This window comes from Humulus lupulus, chromosome 4, assembly GCF_963169125.1.
Source record: "Humulus lupulus chromosome 4, drHumLupu1.1, whole genome shotgun sequence".
In the NCBI taxonomy this organism is placed as follows: domain Eukaryota; kingdom Viridiplantae; phylum Streptophyta; class Magnoliopsida; order Rosales; family Cannabaceae; genus Humulus; species Humulus lupulus.
The window spans coordinates 88,351,098-88,372,660 of NC_084796.1; the positions used below are offsets into that span (position 1 = coordinate 88,351,098).

Here is a 21,563-nt window from a genome sequence, read left to right on the forward strand (position 1 = left end):
GTCATAATCACAAACCTCATCCAACTTAGAAGAGTATCCATCAGCTTTTCCAATTTTACTTTCCAGGTATTTCTCTTCCAACTTTCCCTCTAAAATTAAGCGATGCTTGTCAATATTAACACCAGAAGTCACAATGGCCTGTTTCATACCCAAGACAACAAATTTATAATCAACTGACCAAACTGGTAAATTTACAGTAAGGAAACCAGCCAAAAGAAGAAAATTCAATATCGTATATAAAGAAATTTATCCTAACTTACCTCAACAAGGGAAGTGTTGGCTTTGACTGAAGTGAACTCTACATCACTCTTGTCTTCAGAACTTGTTTTATTCACAAATTCATTATATTCTTCAGAAGGTTCTGTATCCTTTGCCAAAGCAGTGTCTCGAAGTTCCAATGTACAAGCGGAGAGCTGATCTGTATCTTTGGGGATATCCATTGTACATGTCTCCAAAAAAGAAACACCTTCAACCTGTCAAAAACAAATCAAAACTAGTTATCACAGATAAATAGCTTTGGTTTTACAATTCACAAGTACCAAATAGAATTGTTTACTTTAAACAGAATTACAAAGAAAAAGCTACAAACTCCAGAACCTGCATCTGATAGTGGGTTCCACGAAAATCTGAAACATTTAGGGGGTGTTTGGTATGGGAGTTGGGTATAGTAGGAGTAGAGTTAGAGGGGGTTTAGATTAAGGATATGTGAAACTAAAGTGTTTTAAGGAGTCAAGATTATCATCAAATCAAGCAAAAAAGAAAGATCCACTTGGAAATACAAATCCCCAAGTCATTAAAAATAAATTTAACAAACACGAGTTAGTTTTGACATTCTCATTCCCACCAAACTTAACCCCCATACCAAACACCCCCTTAACAAGTAAACGAGACTCATTTTCTCCATTAAGAAAAAGCAAAAAGAGCCATTGACAAGCCATGATAAAGATAATTACGCGAAAGTGCTCAAAGGCATATTAATACCATACGAACATAATAAATAAACAAATAACCTCTATCTCTTGTATTGAATCATATTTTCCATCAGTTGTAGATGAAACACGGCGCAAACTCTGGTTCAAATATTTCCAATGTGATTCATCTAGTGTATCCTGCAAAGTGGAAATACCCATCACATAGCTTGTTAAAGAAAAATATGCCTGCACATCACCCATATTGAAATAAACAATCACCTTTGCACAAAAAATGTAGATGTTGACTGCATTTTTTTGCCCTCTCCTGTGAGCTCTATCCTCAGCCTTTTCAAAATAGTCAAGAAGACACAGATGCATCAGAAAGACAAATGTAGCAGGGAAAAGCCAATGCGTTCACACTGGTGTTCTCTGTTCTACTAGGTTATGATGTAGGGCCATTTTCTTTTTTCACCCGGATTGGTTTACTGTCTGCTCTTTTGGCTATGCATATCTGACACTTGATATAGTGCTAGAATCAGAGTTACTTTGTAACTTTCTGTTTTCTTTCGAGATTATTTTTTCTAATATTGTTTAGGAGAATAGCATATCTTCTCCTTTTTCTCTTTGCAATAAATGATTCTGGCAAATTTACTTCTCACAGGTGAGTGGAAGAGAGAAGATTAATTTCCAATGTGACCAAAAAATACAAAATATAACGAGCAGCTCTCTCTCTAGTTAGACAATAACTCAATTTACAATATTTTTCATGATTAATCAGAAATGAAAATATCAGTTCGGAGTATTCACAAAATTTGTGGGTTAATCACCACTTGAGCTTGAAGGTATAAAGATGACTGGATTGGTTTGTAACACAGACCCACTTAGATTGAAATATTAAGATTTAGATAACTTAAATACAATGTGAAACCATTTTAGCTCTACCAATATATTTCTTTCTCACTAAAATTGCATAGGGACAAATCTCAAGATTGTAAGCAATCCCTTTTCATTCCAGTAATAAGAGTTTAATTTGGAATACTACGAAAAATTCATTATTTGGACCTGAAGCATCAATGATGGGGACTGAGGAAGTTCCAAGAAGACTAAATGTTGTGCTGATGAAAAATCCAGTCCAACACCGCCAGCAGTAATACCAATTATTGCAATTTTAACCTGATATCAGAAAGAAATTTCTTATTAATCTAAGCCAAATAGTTAAACCACAAAGCACACGAAGGACCAAAATCAGTGGCAGCACCACAACAATAAGAATAAAAGGTACCATAAAATCTCGATATAAGAACAATATTGCATTTTCTGGTTAAAATGGATTTATCGTATAAATCAAACTCATTTATTTGAAAAATAAACAAACTATGAAATGGACATAGAGAAAAGTGCCTTCTAGGAAAAAAGAGGACCTCTAGACAAGATCACATAAAACTGCCGAAATTGATAATTCTGATAGAGAAGATGTAAATTTTAGTTGCAGGTTTATACAGCATATTATAGCAATCAATAGGTCAAATTTCTGGTTGGGAATATTCAAACAGTAAATAAATTCTTGTAAAAATATAAAACAACAAACAAAAGAAAATAAGATGACAAGAATAGATCACTTTGTAGACATGACATGAGAAATCAATTCTTTAAAATAATACTTCATAAATAAATAAAAATAAAAACTTTCACAACTCACTATCCTCAGGAAAGCAGAAAACAGAGTAAAGATAAATGACACAGTCTAGCAAAAATAAATAAAGTACAATTAGGTAAATAAGATTTGAACCTCAGTTGATGACCGGAAAGACAGCACAGCTGACTGCCTATCTCTAGCAAGTGTGGTTCCATCAATGCGGACAAAACCAATACGTTTTTCACAAATGAATTCCTTTAATTAAAAAAAAGAAAGCAAAAGGTTACTTATAATCATACAAGTGAAAGCAAAATGTTTATGTTTACAGTTACGAATATGAATAGTTTCTGTTATTTAGTATTCTAATCGTTTCAGCTTTTGAGGGTGATTAATTGTATTTTCCCTATATATACTCTCTATTTTAGGTTGTAAAATTCACAGAAATAAAAACATACTTTTCTCTCCCAATTTTATATGGTATCAGAGCCGACGGCTCTTCTCTCAGTCCGGCAACATCCCATCTTCTCAGGCGACATCTCAAGGTTCTCTCAGTTCGACGACATCCCAACTTAGTCAGGTGACGTCTCAAGCCCTCGAACTAGTTGCTGTCAACGTCTGACTCAGCTTCCAGATGAGGTCCAGTACCCTACCAGTCACTCAGGCGAAGTCGTTTGGTACCTGCTCCAGTCCGATACTCTGCCCAGGCAAAATCTCCAACACTCCGTCCCTTCAGTTTCCAGAGCGTTGAGTTCGACCAAGTCTTTGCCCCTTCGTCGTTGTTTTTTCTCTATCCAGCACGACTTTAAAATATATATATATGTCTCACTTCCTTTGGACCAAAGCCCAACTGTCTCAGGCCCAGGCCCAATTTTTTTTCCTTTCTCAGTCGTATTTCAATTTATTGACTCCAGCAATGTCCACCAGTGAAGACGTTTCTTCTCAGACCAGCAGACCTACCCCTTCCGCTCAAACTCAGTTCAATGGTTCTATAGGATCTCTGTATAGCCATGACATTAGCTCTCTTCATATCACAGCCCACAAGCTTGATAGAAAAAAATTATTTTCAGTGGACTCAGTCAGTCAAACTTGTCATTTGTGGACGTGGGAAACTTGAGTACATCACTGGTGATCTCCCAGCACCACCTTCCACTGATCCTACGTACACGGTATGGAAAATTGAAAACTCTATAGTTCTTGCATTGCTAATTAATTGGATGGATCAAAAAATTATATATTTATTCTTTAAGATTGCTAAGGAAGTATGGGACGCTGCTCAAAATATATACTCTGACCTTGGGAACGCTTCTCAAATTTTTGAGATCCGCACCAAACTTAAAGAGATTAAGCAAGGTAATCAAACTGTTACCCAATATTTTTCAGATTTACAAGACTTGTGGCAGGAACTTGATCTGTATCTGGATACCACACCACTTTGTGCCAACTACACCACAATCCAAGAACAACTAGAGAAAGAACACGTCTTTGAGTTCCTTACTAGGTTGAACAACAATTTGGATGAAGTCAGAGGTCATTTGGTTGGTTGCTCTCCATTTCCTGATACTGAAGAAGCATTCTCTGAGGTCAGACGTGAAGAAGCACGCCATCATGTCATGCTCACTAACTCGAAACTACAATCAATTGAAAGTTCGGCACTTGTTTCTAAAACCGACCCACCACAATCTAGCAAATCCAATCCTGATCCTCGACCTAACCGGAAGGGTGACAGACTTTGGTGTGATCATTGCCAACGTCATGGTGACACCCAGTCTACTTGTTGGGAAATTCACGGAAAACCACCAAACTGGACCCCTTGTCGCCAGAATGAGAAAAAGGTCAACCAAGTTCAGAGTGAAACTAAAAATGTTGTTGTCCCTTCCTTCTTGAGTCGATCTTCCATGGCACCCAAATCTGGATCCAAATCTCATAGTGCTTCAGTGGCACATTCTGGTAATTTCTCCTCCGCTGCCCAAACTCCGTGGATAATCGATTTCGGTGCAATAGATCACATAATAGGTTCATCTCATTTGTTTGATTCTTATTGTCCCTGTTCGACAAAGTCTAGTGTCAAGATTGAAGATGACACTCAATCCCCTACTGCAAGAATTGGCACCATTAAATTGTCTACTGATTTACTTCTTAAATCGGTACTTTATGTTCCTTCTTTGAAATGCAATTTAATTTATGTTCACAAATTGATTGTCGATAACAATTGCCTTACTAAATTTGTGTCCAATTCTTGCCAATTTCAGGATCTATCATCGAGGAGGATGATTGGTAGTGCTAGGATTCGTGACGGAATTTATTTCTTCGACAGACAACATCAAATCAACAAAATTCCAAGTTCTTTTTCTACTTATGTTTCAAACTGTTTCTGATTCCAATTTTAACACCATTATATTATGGCATTGTCGACTTGGGCATCCAAGTTTTTTATATTTACAACATTTGTTTCTATCTTTATTTATCAATAAAAAGGTTGCTGAATTTCAATGTAATATCTGTCAATTTGCCAAACATACACGTGTTTCATTTCCTCCAAGGATGTATACACCTTCTAGTCCTTTCTCTCTTGTTCATAGTGATATTTGGGAACCCTCCAAGGTCTCTACTTCTCATGGTAAGCGTTGGTTTATTACGTTTATTGATAATTACACACGTATTACTTGGGTTTATCTACTTAAGCATAAGTCTGATACATGTCAGGTTTTTCAAAACTTTCATCATATGATCCAAACACAATTTCAAGCCTCTATCAGAATACTTCGTACTGACAATAGTACTAAATATTTCAATACCACTCTTGGTCCCTACTTTCTCCAAAATGGGATTGTTCATCAAAGTTTGTGTGTCGATACTGCGCAACAGAATGGAGTTGCTGAACAGAAAAATCGCCACCTCTTAGAAGTAGCCCGTGCTCTCATGCTCACTATACATGTTCCAAAATATATTTGGGGCGATGTTGTTCTCACTGCTACTTACCTCATTAACCGCCTTCCAAGTCGACACCTTCAATTCAAGACACCATATTCTGTCCTTCAATCACTCTATCCTCACACTAATAGACCCTAGTCTATCGAACAATGAATCTAGAACAGTAACACAGAGAAAACAACCCAAATATCTGCAGAATTTCTCATCAAATTTTACGTAATAACCAGGAAGCAGAGAGCTTGGACTCTCCTTACAATAGTTCTTACAAAATTACCAGACCCATACAAATTCAATCAAACAATTATTTATATGTAGTCTATAGTATTTCCCCTGCACCTACGTGCTACCCAATTACAACCCTCATAACAGAATTAGTGAATAGGATTCCCTACACTCCCTCCCACATATGGCCTCCTATGCCTCCTAGCGTAAACGTAAGTCAACGGGAGCCTATCAATACCGCCGGCCTGAAGTTTCACCTTGTCCACAAGGTGAAAGTGAGGAAATTGCTACTGGATCACGTCGAAATCTTCCCAGGTGGCTTCGAATTCGGGCAGGTGCTGCCATTTGATAAGGGCCTGCGGGCTCGTCTTGCAGGAGCTAGGGCGAATCGCTAGCACAGATTCGGGTTCTAGGAGCCACTCAAGGTCCGCAGTAAGGCCTGGAGGAAGGCAGGAAGCCTGCTGGTGCTGACCGAGTGCTGCTCGTAAGCAAGAAACGTGGAACACCGGGTGAATAGAGGAGTGGGCTGGCAACTGAAGACGGTACGCGGCGTTGCCTATTTTTGCCAAGACTGAAAAAGGGCCAAAAAATCGAGGAGACAGTTTTTCATTCGGTCTCTTAGCGAGAGAACGCTGCCGGTAGGGGCGGAGCTTCACATAAACCATGTCCCCCACCTGAAAGTGAACATCGCGACGTTTCCGGTCAGCCTGGGCCTTCATTTTCTGTTGTGCGCGGAGCAAATTCTGCTTCAATAATTGAAGGACCTCATCACGGGATCGCAGTTCCTGGTCTACTGCAGAAACTCTGGTGTTGGTGGGCTCAAAACGCAGCAATGGAGGGGGTCGCGGTTATAGACAGCACGGAAAGGAGTCATTCCAATAGAAGTATGATAGGATGTATTGTACCAATATTCAGACCATGGCACCCATTTGACCCACTGGCTGGGTTTGGTACTAACAAAACAGCGTAAATAGGTCTCAAGGCAGCGATTTACCACTTCCGTTTGGCCATCGGACTGTGGATGATAGGCCGTGCTATGTTGTAAAGAGGTGCCTTGAAGCCGAAACAATTCTTTCCAAAACAAACTGATGAAAATCTTGTCCCTATCCGACACAATAGAGCAGGGTATGCCATGAAGTTTCACAATGTCGCGAACAAAAATCTCAGCCACTGTCAAAGCTGAAAACGGGTGCTTAAGAGGAATAAAATGGCTGTATTTCGACAACCGATCAACAACCACCAAAATCGAATCAAAGCCCTTGGATAGAGGAAGACCTTCAATGAAATCCATGGAGATATCCTCCCAAATTTGGTCCGGGATAGGCAAGGGCTGTAATAAACCCGCTGGAGACTGTGCCAAATATTTATTCTGTTGACAAACTGCACATTCAGCCACATATTTTTCCACATCGCGTCGCATGCCACGCCAATAAAATTCCGCAGCGAGGCGTTGAAAAGTTTTAAAAACCCCGGAGTGGCCACCAACGGAACTGCCATGATACTCCTGCAAAAGTAAAGTAATAAATGGAGAAGAGGAGGGAAGCACGAGACGCCCTCTAAACTTGAGACAGCCATGATCCAAGGAATACCCCCCATAATCAGCGCCTGTAGTCAACTCGCGAATGATTTTGGAAAGTGCTGGGTCGGTGGAAACATGGTTCTGCAAGTCAGGAATGGACACAATGCTGGGAACTGTAATGGCAGCGAAAGAAGCGGCTGGATCCAGCCGAGATAAAGCATCTGCTGCGCGATTTTCCCCACCTGGTTTGTATTGAATATCAAAATCGTAACCCAGAATTTTCGTGAGCCATTTTTTATGGTCCATGGCCACTAGTCGCTGCTCGAGGAGGTACTTTAAACTACGTTGATCAGTCTGCACAGTAAACCTTCGGCCCAACAAATAAGGCCGCCATTTTTGAATGGCTAAAACAATGGCCATTAACTCCCGTTCATAGATAGATTTCAAGCGAGCCCGAGGTGATAAAACACAGCTGAAATAAGCTATTGGGCGACCCGCTTGCATCAAGACAGCCCCCAAACCCATGCCAGACGCATCAGCCTCCACTGTGAAAGGGGCTGTGAAATCAGGCAGCGCCAATACCGGAGTTGAACACATAGCTTCCTTCAACTTATCAAACCCCTCTTGAGCTTCGGAAGACCAAAGAAAAGAGTCCTTCTTGAGTTGATCGGTGAGTGGGCGGGCAATACTACCATAGTTGCGTACAAACTTCCGATAGTAACCTGTGAGACCCAAGAACCCTCGTAGCTCCTTGATTGTGCGTGGAGTCGGCCAACTCTGCATAGCTTCCACCTTAGATTGATCGGCAGCGACCCCCTTTTCTGTAATAACATGGCCTAGATATTCAACCTGCGGCTGCCCAAAAACGCATTTCTTGTGATTGGCATACAGTTTATGATCCCGTAAACGCTGCAAAACCAGTCCCAAGTGAGTTAAATGTGTCTCCAAAGATGAACTATTAACAAGAATATCATCAAAAAAAACCAGCACAAATTGGCGTAAGAAATCCTGGAAAACATCATTCATAAGAGCCTGAAACGTTGCGGGTGCATTAGTAAGGCCGAATGGCATAACCAGAAATTCGTAGTGCCCTTCATGCGTGCGAAAGGCAGTTTTCTGAACATCACAATCAGCCATTCGTATTTGATGATACCCAGATTTTAAATCGAGCTTTGAAAAGATCTTAGCGCCATGAAGTTCATCCAAGAGTTCATCAATGACCGGAATAGGGAATTTATCCGCCACTGTTTCGCGGTTCAAGGTGCGATAATCCACACAAAAACGCCAACTCCCATCTTTCTTTTTCACTAGCAAAACTGGGCTTGAAAAAGGGCTCTTACTTGGCTGAATAATACCGGTCTGAAACATATCGCGCACCATCTGTTCGATCGCTGTCTTTTGGACGTGAGCATATCGATACGGCCTCACCGAAATGGGTCCCGTTCCAGGTTTTAAAATTATGGAATGCTCCTTCGCTCGGATAGGTGGCAGACCCCCAGGCATCTCAAATACATCCTGAAATTGCTCCAATAATGGCGCCACAAATGGGTGTACTGGAGGTGTAACGGCGGCTAAATCAGTGGATAAAGTACCTAGTTGAACCCAGTATCCCTCGGCTCCCTTTTCCACAGCGAGAACCATCGCTTTCAACGAAATGGGCGACTTACAAAGGCTCGGGTCCCCTTGGAGGGTAACCCAAGAACCAGCCACCTGAAACTTCATCACCATGGATCTCCAATTTACTTGCATATTTCCGAGAGTTTCAAGCCACTTTATACCCAATATGAAATCGGCTCCCCCAAGATCCAACGGCAAAAAATCGGTCACCACTCGAATAGCCCCCAAATCAAGCGCAACTTGCGCACAAATGCCCTCCGTTCGCACCTTGCCGCCAGTCCCTAACAAGACCCCATAACAGGTTGTTGCTGTAATCGAAAGACCCGCTGCCCAAACGACCTCGGTGGACACAAAATTATGGGTTGCGCCGCTGTCAATCAGAACTGTGACCCGCTGTTGTCCAATCTGACCTACTAATTTCATTGTGTGCGCGGAAGTAATGCCAATAAGGGAGTTCAAAGACAGCGTGGCCAAGGTTTCATCGGAAACCGCCGTGTCTCCCGAGTCCGGCGATAACGGAGGTGTGTCTGCAATCTGGCCCAAATCCTCACAGTCAGGTATAAGCTCAATTTGGAGAAGTTTTTGTTGACAATCATGACCCGGATGAAACTTCTTGTCGCATTTAAAGCACAGCCCCCATGCCTTTTTTTCTTGATATTCAGTTTCAGACAAGCGACGATAGGTGGACGAACTGGCAGGACGAGGACTGAGGGATTTGAAAGCCGTGGTTCCCATCGATACAGTGGACGACGTCTCAGATTTCATCGAAGGTGCAGGAGGAGCTGGTCGAGTCACATAAGAGTTGGACAGGGGTCGCGTGGGAATAATTGGGCTCAAACTGGCCTTGGAGAAAACTGGTTTGTTGCTCGGGGTCGATTGAAGCAAGAAATGGCCCTCCTCAATCCGTTGGGCAGTTTCCATCACCTGGGCCAAGCCCCTGGGTTGAAGTATATGCAACGCTGCTTTCACTTCCTCTTTGAGTCCCTTCACAAATGATCCTTCAAGGATGTGGTCTGGTACATCTGGAACCCGAGATGCTAGCACCTCCCAACGGACTCGATAGTCCTTCACGTTGCCAGTTTGAGTAACAGAGAGGAATTCTTCATAGAGCGATCCAACTGGAACCTCCCGGAATCGAAGAAGTAACAGTTGTTTCAGCATCGCCCAAGACGTAATGGGCCTCCGTTGGTTCTCCCACTGGAACCAAGATAAAGCGTCTCCATCAAGGCCCGCGATGGCCGTTTCCAACATCAACGCCTCCGTCATCTTCGAAATCAGAAAATACCGTTCCACACGGTAGATCCATCCGTCCGAATTATCGCCGTTAAACACTGGAATTTCCATCCGCGGCGGACGAAAATCTTGGCCAGTTGTCGGATTCGAAGAGAACGAACCCAACTGAATCGGTGGAATATGCAGACCCATAGGAATCGAATGGGTCATAGTCGGTCGTGGTTGCCCGGGAGAGTGCTGAGCAGCTGGTGGTGGTTCGACTGAACTGGGTTCGCCGATCGAAGAGGCGTGACCTTCGACTGCACGGCGTTGGCGATCGGCGCTTGCGGCAACTGGTTCCGACGGGCTCCGTGACTGCGTGTTCAACATCTGGGCCAGCTGGGCAGTCATAAACTCCATGTGTTTGGCTACCGACTGTCCGATTGAAGAATGAAGCTCCTGCTGTAACTTTGTAAGCCCATCATTCAATTTGACCACATCCAGGCGAAGATCAGAGACCTCCCACGCGTTCATCAATTAGCTCCACCACCGTATCCTTCTTAGGCCCCATCGTCGACGGCTCTGATACCAATTGATAGACCCTAGTCTATCGAACAATGAATCTAGAACAGTAACACAGAGAAAACAACCCAAATATCTGCAGAATTTCTCATCAAATTTTACGTAATAACCAGGAAGCAGAGAGCCTGGACTCTCCTTACAATAGTTCTTACAAAATTACCAGACCCATACAAATTCAATCAAACAATTATTTATATGTAGTCTATAGTATTTCCCCTGCACCTACGTGCTACCCAATTACAGCCCTCATAACAGAATTAGTGAATAGGATTCCCTACACTCCCTCCCACGTATGGCCTCCTATGCCTCCTAGCGTAAACGTAAGTCAACGGGGGCCTATCACACACTTCTTCAAATGCTATGCCAATCAAAGTCTTTGGTTGCACTGCCTTCGTTCACGTTCACCCTCACAATCGTAGTTAACTTGATCCTAGAGCAATAAAAACAGTATTCCTGGGTTATTCTCCTACCCAAAAAGGTTATCGTTGCTATTGTCCACTCACAAAGAAATCATACATCTCAAGTGATGTAACTTTTTTTGAAAAAGTTCCATATTTCACTCCCACCTTGCTTCAGGGGAAGCGCAGTCATCACAAGCAACAAGCTTAGTGGTCCTGGGGTTTAGAATTACCTCTAGACACTCCATTCTCTTCAGATCCAGGAAAAGAAAATCCTTATTCTTCCTCCTCTTCAAATCCAAAAAAAGTAAATCCTTCTTCTTCTGAGAACATCTTAGAAACAGAAAGACCTCCTCAAGACTTACAGAAAGAAATTCGGATGTATTCCAAAAGAAATAAACAAGTCACAAATCCCCATCACAGTCAAGAGTCTGATCCGGTGATAGAACCACTTCCCGCCAATGATTTAGGTACTCCTCCCTCAAACACTAAGTCAAATCTAGACATTCCTATTGCATTAAGAAAATGAACTAGATTTTGTACTCAACACCCTATTTTGAAATTTATCTCTTATTCAAAATTATCATCTCCATTTAAAGCTTTTACCTCTAGTCTATCAGATGTTGTGATTCCCAGGAACATCAATGAAGCACTTGATACTCCTCAATGGAAGGTAGCAGTTCTCGAAGAGATAAAAGCACTAGAACAGAATGGGGAGATTGGTGGAGTTACTACCATATAAGAAGATAATAGGGTGCAAATGGGTGTTTACAGTCAAGTACAATGCAAATGGATCCATTGAGAGATATAAAGCTCGATTAGTTGCCAAGGAATTGACTACACTGAGACATTCACTCCGGTTGCGAAACTCAATACTATTAAAGTAATGCTCTCGTTAGCAGTCAACTTGGATTGGGAATTGCATCAACTTGATGTAAAAAAATGCTTTCTTGAATGGCGAGCTGGAAGAAGAGGTGTACATGAGTCGGCCTCCAGGTTTTGAAAAATCTCCCAATTCAACTAAAGTATGCAAACTAAACAAATCTCTCTACGGTCTAAAACAATCTCCTCGAGCATGATTCAATCGTTTTCTAAAGGCTGTCAAGGGACTTGGATATGTGCAAGGTCAGACTGTCCATACTCTCTATCAAACACTCAGTCGAAGGGAAAATGTCAATTCTGATCGTGTATGTTGATGATATAATTGTCACTGGCAACCATACTGAAGAGATGAGTATGATTAAAGGAAGGTTGGCAAAGAGTTTGAAGTCAAAAATCTCAGTGCTAACTGGTATTTTCTGGGAATGGAATTTGCTAGAAGCAAAAGAACGATTTGTGTCCCAAAGGAAATACACTCTTGATCTCTTAAAGGAGACAGGAATGCTCAGTAGCAAGCCCAGTAAGACCCCAATTGAGCTCGGAGACAAGAGGAAAATATTTGAAGGAAGTCCAGTTGACAAAGGGAGGTACCAACAGCTAGTAGGGAAGCTTATCTACCTCACATACTAGACCTGACATTACTTTTGCTATGAGTCTAATAAGTCAACATTTGCATGATCCATGTCAAGGACATCTCAATGCAGTATGGAGAATTATGAGGTATCTCAAGCAAATACCAGGAAAAGGTCTTTTCTTCAAAAAGACAAACAAGAAGAAGGTTGAAGTGTTCACAAATGCAGATTGAGCTAGGTCAGTTGATAATAGAAAGTCTACATCTGGGTATTGTACGATTGTTTGGGGTAATGTAGTTACATGGCAAAGTAAAAAGCAAACAGTAGTTACGAGTAGCAGAAGCAGAATATAGAGCCATGGCCCATGGAGTATGCAAAGCAATTTGGATTAAATGCCTACTAGAGGAGTTAAAAATTGAGTATGTAGCTCCCATTCAGCTTTATTGTGATAATCCGTCTACCATCAGCATTGCACATAATCTTGTACATCATGATCGAACTAAACATGTAGAAGTGGATCGTCACTTCATCAAAGAGAAGATTGATGGAGAAATCATAAGTATTAGATATGTACATACAAATCAACAGCTAGTCGATATTCTCACAAAGGGGCTGTCCGAGCGAGTATTTGATTTTCTTGTAAACAAGCTTGGACTTATCAATATCTACAGTCCAACTTGAAGAGGTGTTCACAGTTACGAATATGAATAGTTTCTATTATTTAGTATTCTAATCGTTTCAGCTTTTGAGGGTGATTAATTGTATTTTCCCTATATATACTCTCTATTTTAGGTTGTAAAATACACTGAAATAAAAACATACTTTTATCTCCCAAATTTATAGTTTATCCATTGATAAACAGAACCTTGGCTTCCCTACCATAGCCTTCAGAGAAAGGTAGACAATTATAAAGAAACCATAGAGATGACGCCAATATAGCAAAAGGATAATGCTACTTGATAGTAGAGTGTGTGTATTGTTTATGCGGTCTTTATTCTAGAAGTGAAGAGGAAGCATCAGCTGTAAAGATTTTTCACCTGCACTCCATTTAGAACTTTATGATGATGTGCAAAAATGATCATTTTATGAGAACTAGAGTTCAAGTCTAAGTCCAAGTTTGTTGCACCATCTGACTCCACAACGAGTGGATGAATGGAAAGCCATTCACTAAACCTAGACAGCTTTGCAATACCAAGTTCTTGGTGAGAAAGCTGCCCTGAACTATGAGAATCCCCACCTTCTGCAAGAAAACAGTGATTTATGAGCTGCACTGCACAATCAACCAAAAAGGGAAACTGGGGGGAGGGAGGAATAATGTGCACGGGCATTTGATAGTTGTTTGGTTGGAAAAGAATATGAGATTAATCTTTAACTAATCACATTTCTTTTCTTTAATAGTCAACTATTATTATAATTACCGCTAATATCATTTTGATACTTTGCCATATCAAAAGAAGAGAAAAGTTTGTGGAGAATATTGGCTTCAGAAACTATTACACAAACTGGCATGACATGAGATATTAAGAAGTAACAACATCTTGACTGTAAATGTAAAAATGCAAAACATCTACAAGTTACCATCAGAATCATCTATATCTTTTAATGATACATCTTGAGGAGCACTTCTTTCATCAACTGTCTTCTGCCCAACAGCAGCCTTTGCTGCAACTATGTCGGATCTCTTCAAAAGAACTCTTATAATTTGCCTGCGTTTGGGTGGTAACTGAAGCATGACATGCTCCTTCAAACGTCTAATCTACGTAGATATTTAAGCTTCAATAAATCAGACGATTCTCAACATAACTTACCATACATTACAGAGACAAAACTGATATTCCCACAGTTTATATTGTATATGTCATGCAGAGTACATGACTTGCAACTTTGCAAGAACATTACAAAATGACATTAATGAAAAGTAACCAAATAAAAGCTATCATAAAACTTTCAGAAAAATTAAAATGAAGTAATGAACCACTAAGAGTTAAACCTGTCAATTACCGTTAATATAAAACATAAGAACTGGAACTGCTGTGTTGTACATATTTATAAGGACAAGATTTCATGATACTAATACTATAATTAGCAATGATCTAGTTTACCAAAATAAAACTAACATTTCCAGACTCCAACTATGAAAATTTAAAAAGTTTGTATACTTGCAAGCATATGAACTAGAGTATACCATAACAGTCTGCTTTAGTAGCACATTCAACTCCTCCAATCGAGTGCCCTTTGAGAAATCCTGCAGCACCTCAGGGAGTATCTTAGAACTTCCACAGACAGCAATCAAATCATCGAGGAAAACATTTTTTATGCCAATAAAAGTTATCTACACTTGTTCTTTGAAAATCTACATACATAAATGAATATGTACATATATATATATATAAATTTTGACAAACATACACCTGTAAACCCATGAAATAATATTATAGGAAAAAGAGTATCAACAAAGAAACAGAAGTCTTTCGTCACCAACAAGCATGAGTAGCAGGGTGCCCTCTGATTAAATAGGAAAAACATTACAACTTAACTACCAAAACAATACAAGGGTAGGCCCCCATAGTAACTTTATAATATAGTTTTATCTTTGCTCTGAACATTACCTGGAAAATTTTTCCATCCAAGCCATGGATAAATTTGGCATCACAGTATGTTTTTCCAAATTCAAACTTGTTTTTTCCCAACATACCAGGCCTGTAAAAGCAAAAGCATTGTAAAGAAATAGTAAACCATAGCAATAAGCGTAGAGAATACTAAGTAAAGATTATTTAGGATAATATTTTCATATTATTCTGAATGCATAATACAGTACAATATACAAGGAAATTTATAGAAAAATAGCAGCTGGTCTGCTGTATGAAATCTCCTAAACATGGAAACAAATAAATGAAATTAACAATCCCTTAAATCAAGGGATGTACAATAAAACTCCTAATCTACCAGATTTAGTCAAAGAATAAATCTGTTTATTGCAGCCAATTAATCCCTAAAAAACATAACAATAAATCCGGATTTTCCACTCCCCCTCAAGCAAGGGTATAAATGTCAATCATTCCCAACTTGGATATTAGTGGTTCAAATTTAACTCTTGGAAGGCCTTTTGTTAGAACATCAGCTATTTGAAGGTTTGTTGAAGTATGGTTGAGACTAAGAATTCCACCCTCAATCTTTTCTTTGATAAAATGTTGATCCAGCTCCACATGTTTCATTCTATCATGATGGACTGGATTTTTTAGCAATACTGATTGCAGCCATGTTATCACAAAATAACTCCATTGAAGTGTTTGTAATTTTCAATTCTTCAAGAATTCTCTTCAGCCAAATTCCTTCGTAGATACCTTGTGCTAAAGCTTGAAATTCTGCTTCAGCACTACTCCTTGCTACTACTGTTTTCCTTTTACTCCTCTATGTGATTAAATTTCCTCAGACATAAGTGCAATAACCGGTTATAGATCTTCTATCAGTAATGTTTTCAGCCAATCAGCATCAGTGAAGATCTCAATCTCTTTGTTGGTATTCTTTTTGAAAAACAACCCTTCTCCTGGCGACATTTTTCGATTCTATTTGCTGCCTCTCTGTGAACTTCCTTTGGATCATTCATAAACTGACTTACAATGCTAATAGTGAACCCAATGTCAGGCCTAGTGTGGGAGAGATAGATGAGTTTTCCCACTAGGCATTGGTACTCACCTTTGTCAACTAAAAGACTTTTTTTCTAAGAGTGTTTTGTAACAAAGTTCCCCAGACGTATCAACTGGCTTACACCCTAACATACTTGTCTCCTTAAGTAGGTCCAAGATGTATTTTCGTTGAGAAATTACGATACCTGCTCTTGATCTTGTTACCTCCATACCTAGGAAATATTTGAGACATCCTAGATCTTTAATTTCAAATTCTTTAGCAAGACCCTTCTCTAGATTTTCAATTTATTCATGGCAATCCCCGGTAATAATTATATCATCTATATAAACAATAAGAACAGAAATCCTCCCACCTATAAAGTGTTTGACATACAGGGTACGATCAGCTTGCCCTTGTATGTATCCATGTTGCTTGACTACTTTTGTGAATCTATCAAACCAAGCTCTTGGTGATTGTTTAAGCCCATAAAGTTTGCACATTTTGTGGGCGTTGTTCTTGGTCTCAAAAGCTAGTGGAATCTCCATATACACTTCTTCCTCTAAGTCGCCATTTAAAAAAGCATTCTTGAGATTCATTTTATGTAGGGGCCAGTCAAGATCTGTTGCCAAGGAGAGTAGAACACGAGTTGTATTTAACTTAACAACTAGTGAGAAGGTTTCTCGATAGCTAATACCGTAAGTTGGAGTGAATCATTTTGCTACCAATTTAATTTGGCTTTATATCAATCTATACTTCCAATTGGTTTGTATTTGATGTTGAAAACCCATTTACATCCCACTGGTCGTTTTCCTTGCAGTAGGTCAAAGAGTTCCCATGTTCCATTCTTTTTAAGAGCTTTGATCTCTTCTCCAACAGCTGTCCTCCACTTAAGTTTCCCTAGAGCTTCATGAACACTTCTTGTGGAAATATCATAAAATTAGTATAGAATATTATTAATTATTTTATTTAATATAGAGATCAGTTACACAAACACTCTGTTTGCTTCCTAGTTTAATGGAGGATATTTTCCTCATTTTTTATACAGTTACTCCTTAGATTCAGGGATTTGTATTTCCCAATATTGTATAGTTTATAATATAAAATATTGGGTTGTACATATAGTTAGGAATAAGAAGATTATTCCAATCTTCTCTAAAATTCTCATGGTATTAGAGCTAGTTGTTAAAAATCAACTCATTTTCTCATGGTAAAATACCATTTGGCTACTGATAGACAAAGTGCCCATCCGAAGTCGCCTCCAGCCCAGAAGCACCTTCTGTTGCAGTCAACCTTGGAGGATCATAAGGTACTTCTCTTCTCATTACTGGACACGGACCCAATGGCCATAATTTTCTCCAATGGTATTGGTCCGTGATGATGTTCATCAGTGGGAAAGGGAAAGATGAATACCTTACAGGTGAAATCTTTGCTCCAGAGAAAAATGATCCTAGATTCAAGGTTTGGAAAGCCGAGAATCACATGGTGATGTCTTGGCTGATTAATTCAATGAATAACGACATAGGAGAAAATTTTCTTCTATACAAAACTACCAAAGAAATTTGGGATACAGCAAGAAACAGGTACTCAAGCTCTGACAACACTTGTGAACTTTCTGAAATAGAAACCATTTTACATGATTTGCACTAAGGAGATCTCTCAGTCACCGATTACTTCAACATCCTCACTCATTATTGGCAATAATTGGACATGTTTGAAGTTCATCCTTGGAAGTGCTCGGAGGACACGGGGTTATACAACAGAATCGTGGAGCGGAAAAGAACATTTAAATTTCTTTTAGGGCTCAACAAAAACATGGATGAAGTTGGAGGGAGAATGATTGAGTACCAAGCCCGCTCCAAGCCTAGGTGAAGCTTTCTCAGAAGTGCGCAGAGAAGAGATCCGAAAGAAAGTGATGATGGGAACTCAAAACCCTGCTTTAACTCTTGAAGGATCTGCCCTTGCTGCCCGTGGGTTCAATTCAACAAACTATAACGACAACAAACAAAGAAAAGGTCGTCCTTGGTGAGACCATACCCATAAACCAGGTCATTACAAAGAAAAGTGTTGGAAGATTCATGGAAAACCAACTTATTGGAAGCCATCCAGGTTCACAAATGATAGAGAAATCCAGGCAAATGTTGTTGAAAACCATCCTCCAGCTTTTGTATCAAGTCCTTTATCAAAGGAGCAGTTGGAAGCCCTTCAACAGCTCCTAAATCAGCCCAGATCTTTGCAGCCAAATCCAACTATCAACAGTGGCATGTCAGCCATGAAAGGTAATATTTCAACAGCCCACGCAGTAAATAGAAAAGTCTCGAAACCATAGATTTTAGACTCTAGGGCTTTAGATCACATGACGGGAGATGCAACCATGTTTCATGAATTTTATCCTTGTGACAAAAATCACACAGTTCAATCAGCAGATGGCTCTCAATTGGAGGGTACAGGATCAATCAAGATAACACAAGATCTGACATAAAACTCTGTTTTATATATTCCTAATCTTGACTGCAATTTACTCTCAATTAGTAAATTGACTCATAATTTGAATTGTGTGACTAAATTCTTTTCAAATCTGTGTGAATTTCAGGATTTGGCTTTGGGGAGGAAGATTGATAGTGCTGAGATGTGTTCTGGTCTCTATATCCTCAAGGGTGAAACTCCTCTAGTAAGACAAGTTCTAAGGGCGATTGGTGTCTTTGAAAAGTCAGTCAGCTTTAAACTCTAGTGTCAATTAAAATAATGAAGTTATGTTATGGCACTATCGTCTTGGTCATCCAAATTTTGTGTATTTGTCAAAACTATTTCCTTCTCTTTTTATCAATAAAAGTCCTACAAGTTTTAGTTGTGAAATTTGTAAATTCTCAAAACATGCTCGCAATGTTTACCCTAGTATTACATATCGACCCTCTCATCCTTTTTCCATGATTCACAGTGATATTTAGGTAACAGGGAAGCGATGGTTTGTATCATTCATTGATGATCACACTCGGGTAACTTGGATATTCCTTATGAAAGAAAAAACTGAAGTTAATCTAATCTTTCAAAATTTCAACTCTATGATCCAAACACAATTTCAGACAAAAATTCAGGTTTTAAAAACTGAGAATGTCAAAGAATACTTTAATTCTATTCTTGGTAATTATCTCTAAGTCAAGGAATCATTCATCTAAGCTCATCTTATCAATAGGATGCCATCTAGAGTCCTTAAATTTAGAACTCCTTGTGAAGTACTTCTCCACTCCTTCCCAACTACAAAATTCCTCTCATTCTTGGATCCAAAGATTTTTGGCTGCACGGTCTTTGTGCAGGTATATCAACATAATCGCAGCAAGTTAGATCAAAAATCTATCAGGTTCCTTTTCATTGGGTATTCTTCTCATCAAAAGAGTTACAAATGTTATTCTCCTGTTACTAGAAAATTTTACACCACCATGGATGTAACATTTTTTGAAAATCAAGCTTATTACAAATCTGAAATTCAGGGGGAGAAAATGAGAGAATTTCAGTTTTGGAATAACATTTCTATTCTGCCTTCTAACTTGTCTCTGTAGCCACCAACTACTTCACACCCACCAATTACACCATCGATTACAATTTCAGAACAGCCTCAAACTCATTTATCTCAATTCCCTTTCGATGACACATCACCAACTCCACAATAGCCTTTAAACAAAGAGCTTCGTGTCTATGCTTAGAGGAAGAAATCTGACAGGGAAATATAGTGCTTAATGTCACGGGCTGACATTTTGACAGCGGAAATGCCCGTGCGGCACCTTGACTCCTCTGAGCCAAGGTCAGCCTTCCAACCTTCGAATAACAATTGACACATTTTTCACGCGACCGTGTGCCTCTGCACACTTCCGTCTCTCGAACAACTCTCGTTGAGTCATGCTCTCAAGCATCTATGAGTGCAATCATGCATCAAGGATATCTAGCCAAGACACTCGCACTGTCTATAGGTTCTCACTATGGCAAGCCAAATCCCAACACCGATGCTCACCCAGACATTCGCAAGTCAAGGTAGCATGTGTGCCTAAGAGCCAACACCAAGCTGACATACCAACACCTCTCATCATGTCCCATTCGATACTATCCGATTAGCTCACGTCACAAACTAAGGACTCCCATACGTCCATGGTCCAATCCTCAAGGCACCATGCCTTCATGCATGTTGGCAGGCCCTCGAGACTAGCTGCCAGACTAGTAGCACACACTGGACCTCTGTCCTACTCAAGCATAGTGCACCCTCCAATGCTTGCATGCTAACAAGTCCCACGAATGACTTCCCGTGCCATCTCGTGTCGAGACTCGTGGCCATGGCGCACCACGACGTCTCTCGAAGGTTTGGGCCACGTTCCATGCAAGCGGCATCCCGCCAAGCCAAGGGAACCGTACCCCTAAACCTCTGGCAGCACACTTCGACGCCTACCAGGGCGGCCCGATATTGTCCATGAGTACTTCTACTCATGGAGACATATGAGTCCCCTCGTGGTCCTCATATGCCCGCCCTACTAGTCCTCCCAACTAGTAGTAGCTCACTTGACGCACCTGCGCCAGGGGGTGGTGGAGAGCTGACACCAGGTGCTCCCCCTGCAAAGAGCATTTAGCCTTCTACCAGGAACATATATGATTTTTGCTTGGGAGACATATTTGGCTCTCAGCTCGCCAATTCTTCGAATCTCCTAAATCCGATCATACCATTGCGTTCATTAACCCTTCAATATGGAACCTACCAAGTCCCGTCCATTTCCGGGCAATATTGAAGATATTTACGAAAATGCCACTGCCGTACAAACTAGGCATCAGCATGCTCACCAACCTGCACCCTCGCGTGCGCATCTGACCGAGCACCATCCTAGCTTGTAACATGCCCTCAAGGCCGGCATGTTACACTTAACACATCTCAATCATGGCCATGAACCTGAACTGGACTCAGAAAATGATGTAATTCAATTAGGTATGGAAGATTGTAATCATAGCAATATAGCTCCTATTCTTGATGATTAAGACAAACCTATTGCTCTCAGGAATCCCATTTCCAATTTTGTGACCTATGACAAGTTATCTCCATCCTATCATGCCTTTGTTTCGTCTCTTGATAGTATACAGACACCGAGGACTATTCAAGAAGCACTTGCTAACCTAGGATGGAAGAAGGTTGTGAATGATGAGGTTCAAGCTTTGATCAGAAATGACACATGGTATATCATAGATCTCTTTGATGGCAAGCGGTCAGTGAGTTGTAAATGGATCTTCACTGTTAAATACAAGGTGGATGGCAGCATAGAGAGACTAAAGGCCTGACTGGTTGCTAAGGATTATACTCAATCATATGGAATTGACTATCAAGAGACTTTTGCCCCAGTGGCAAAGCTTAATACTGTTAGAGTTCTATTTTCTCTTACTGCAAATCAAGACTGGCTACTATATCAACTTGATGTTAAAAATGCATTC

At 40.2% G+C, this 21,563-nt stretch overlaps 1 protein-coding gene across 4 annotated transcripts in view; it reads right to left on the bottom strand.

Moving 5' to 3' along the window:
* LOC133830616 (uncharacterized) overlaps window positions 1-21,563 on the bottom strand; it is a 46,742-nt gene that overhangs the window by 7,064 nt on the left and 18,115 nt on the right. Inside the window, exons 7-16 of one of the 4 annotated variants that reach the window (XM_062260633.1) lie at window positions 15,089-15,179; window positions 14,665-14,724; window positions 14,058-14,235; window positions 13,517-13,719; window positions 2,701-2,802; window positions 1,974-2,084; window positions 1,191-1,256; window positions 1,011-1,109; window positions 261-473; window positions 16-138 (exon numbers count right to left, since the gene is read on the bottom strand). In XM_062260633.1, the coding sequence (XP_062116617.1) occupies window positions 16-138; window positions 261-473; window positions 1,011-1,109; window positions 1,191-1,256; window positions 1,974-2,084; window positions 2,701-2,802; window positions 13,517-13,719; window positions 14,058-14,235; window positions 14,665-14,724; window positions 15,089-15,179 (1,246 nt within the window). Of the gene's footprint in view, window positions 1-15; window positions 139-260; window positions 474-1,010; window positions 1,257-1,973; window positions 2,085-2,700; window positions 2,803-13,516; window positions 13,720-14,057; window positions 14,236-14,664; window positions 14,725-15,088; window positions 15,180-21,563 lie in introns of all 4 variants that reach the window. The other 3 variants (XM_062260632.1, XM_062260634.1, XM_062260635.1) reach the window with 3 other exon arrangements.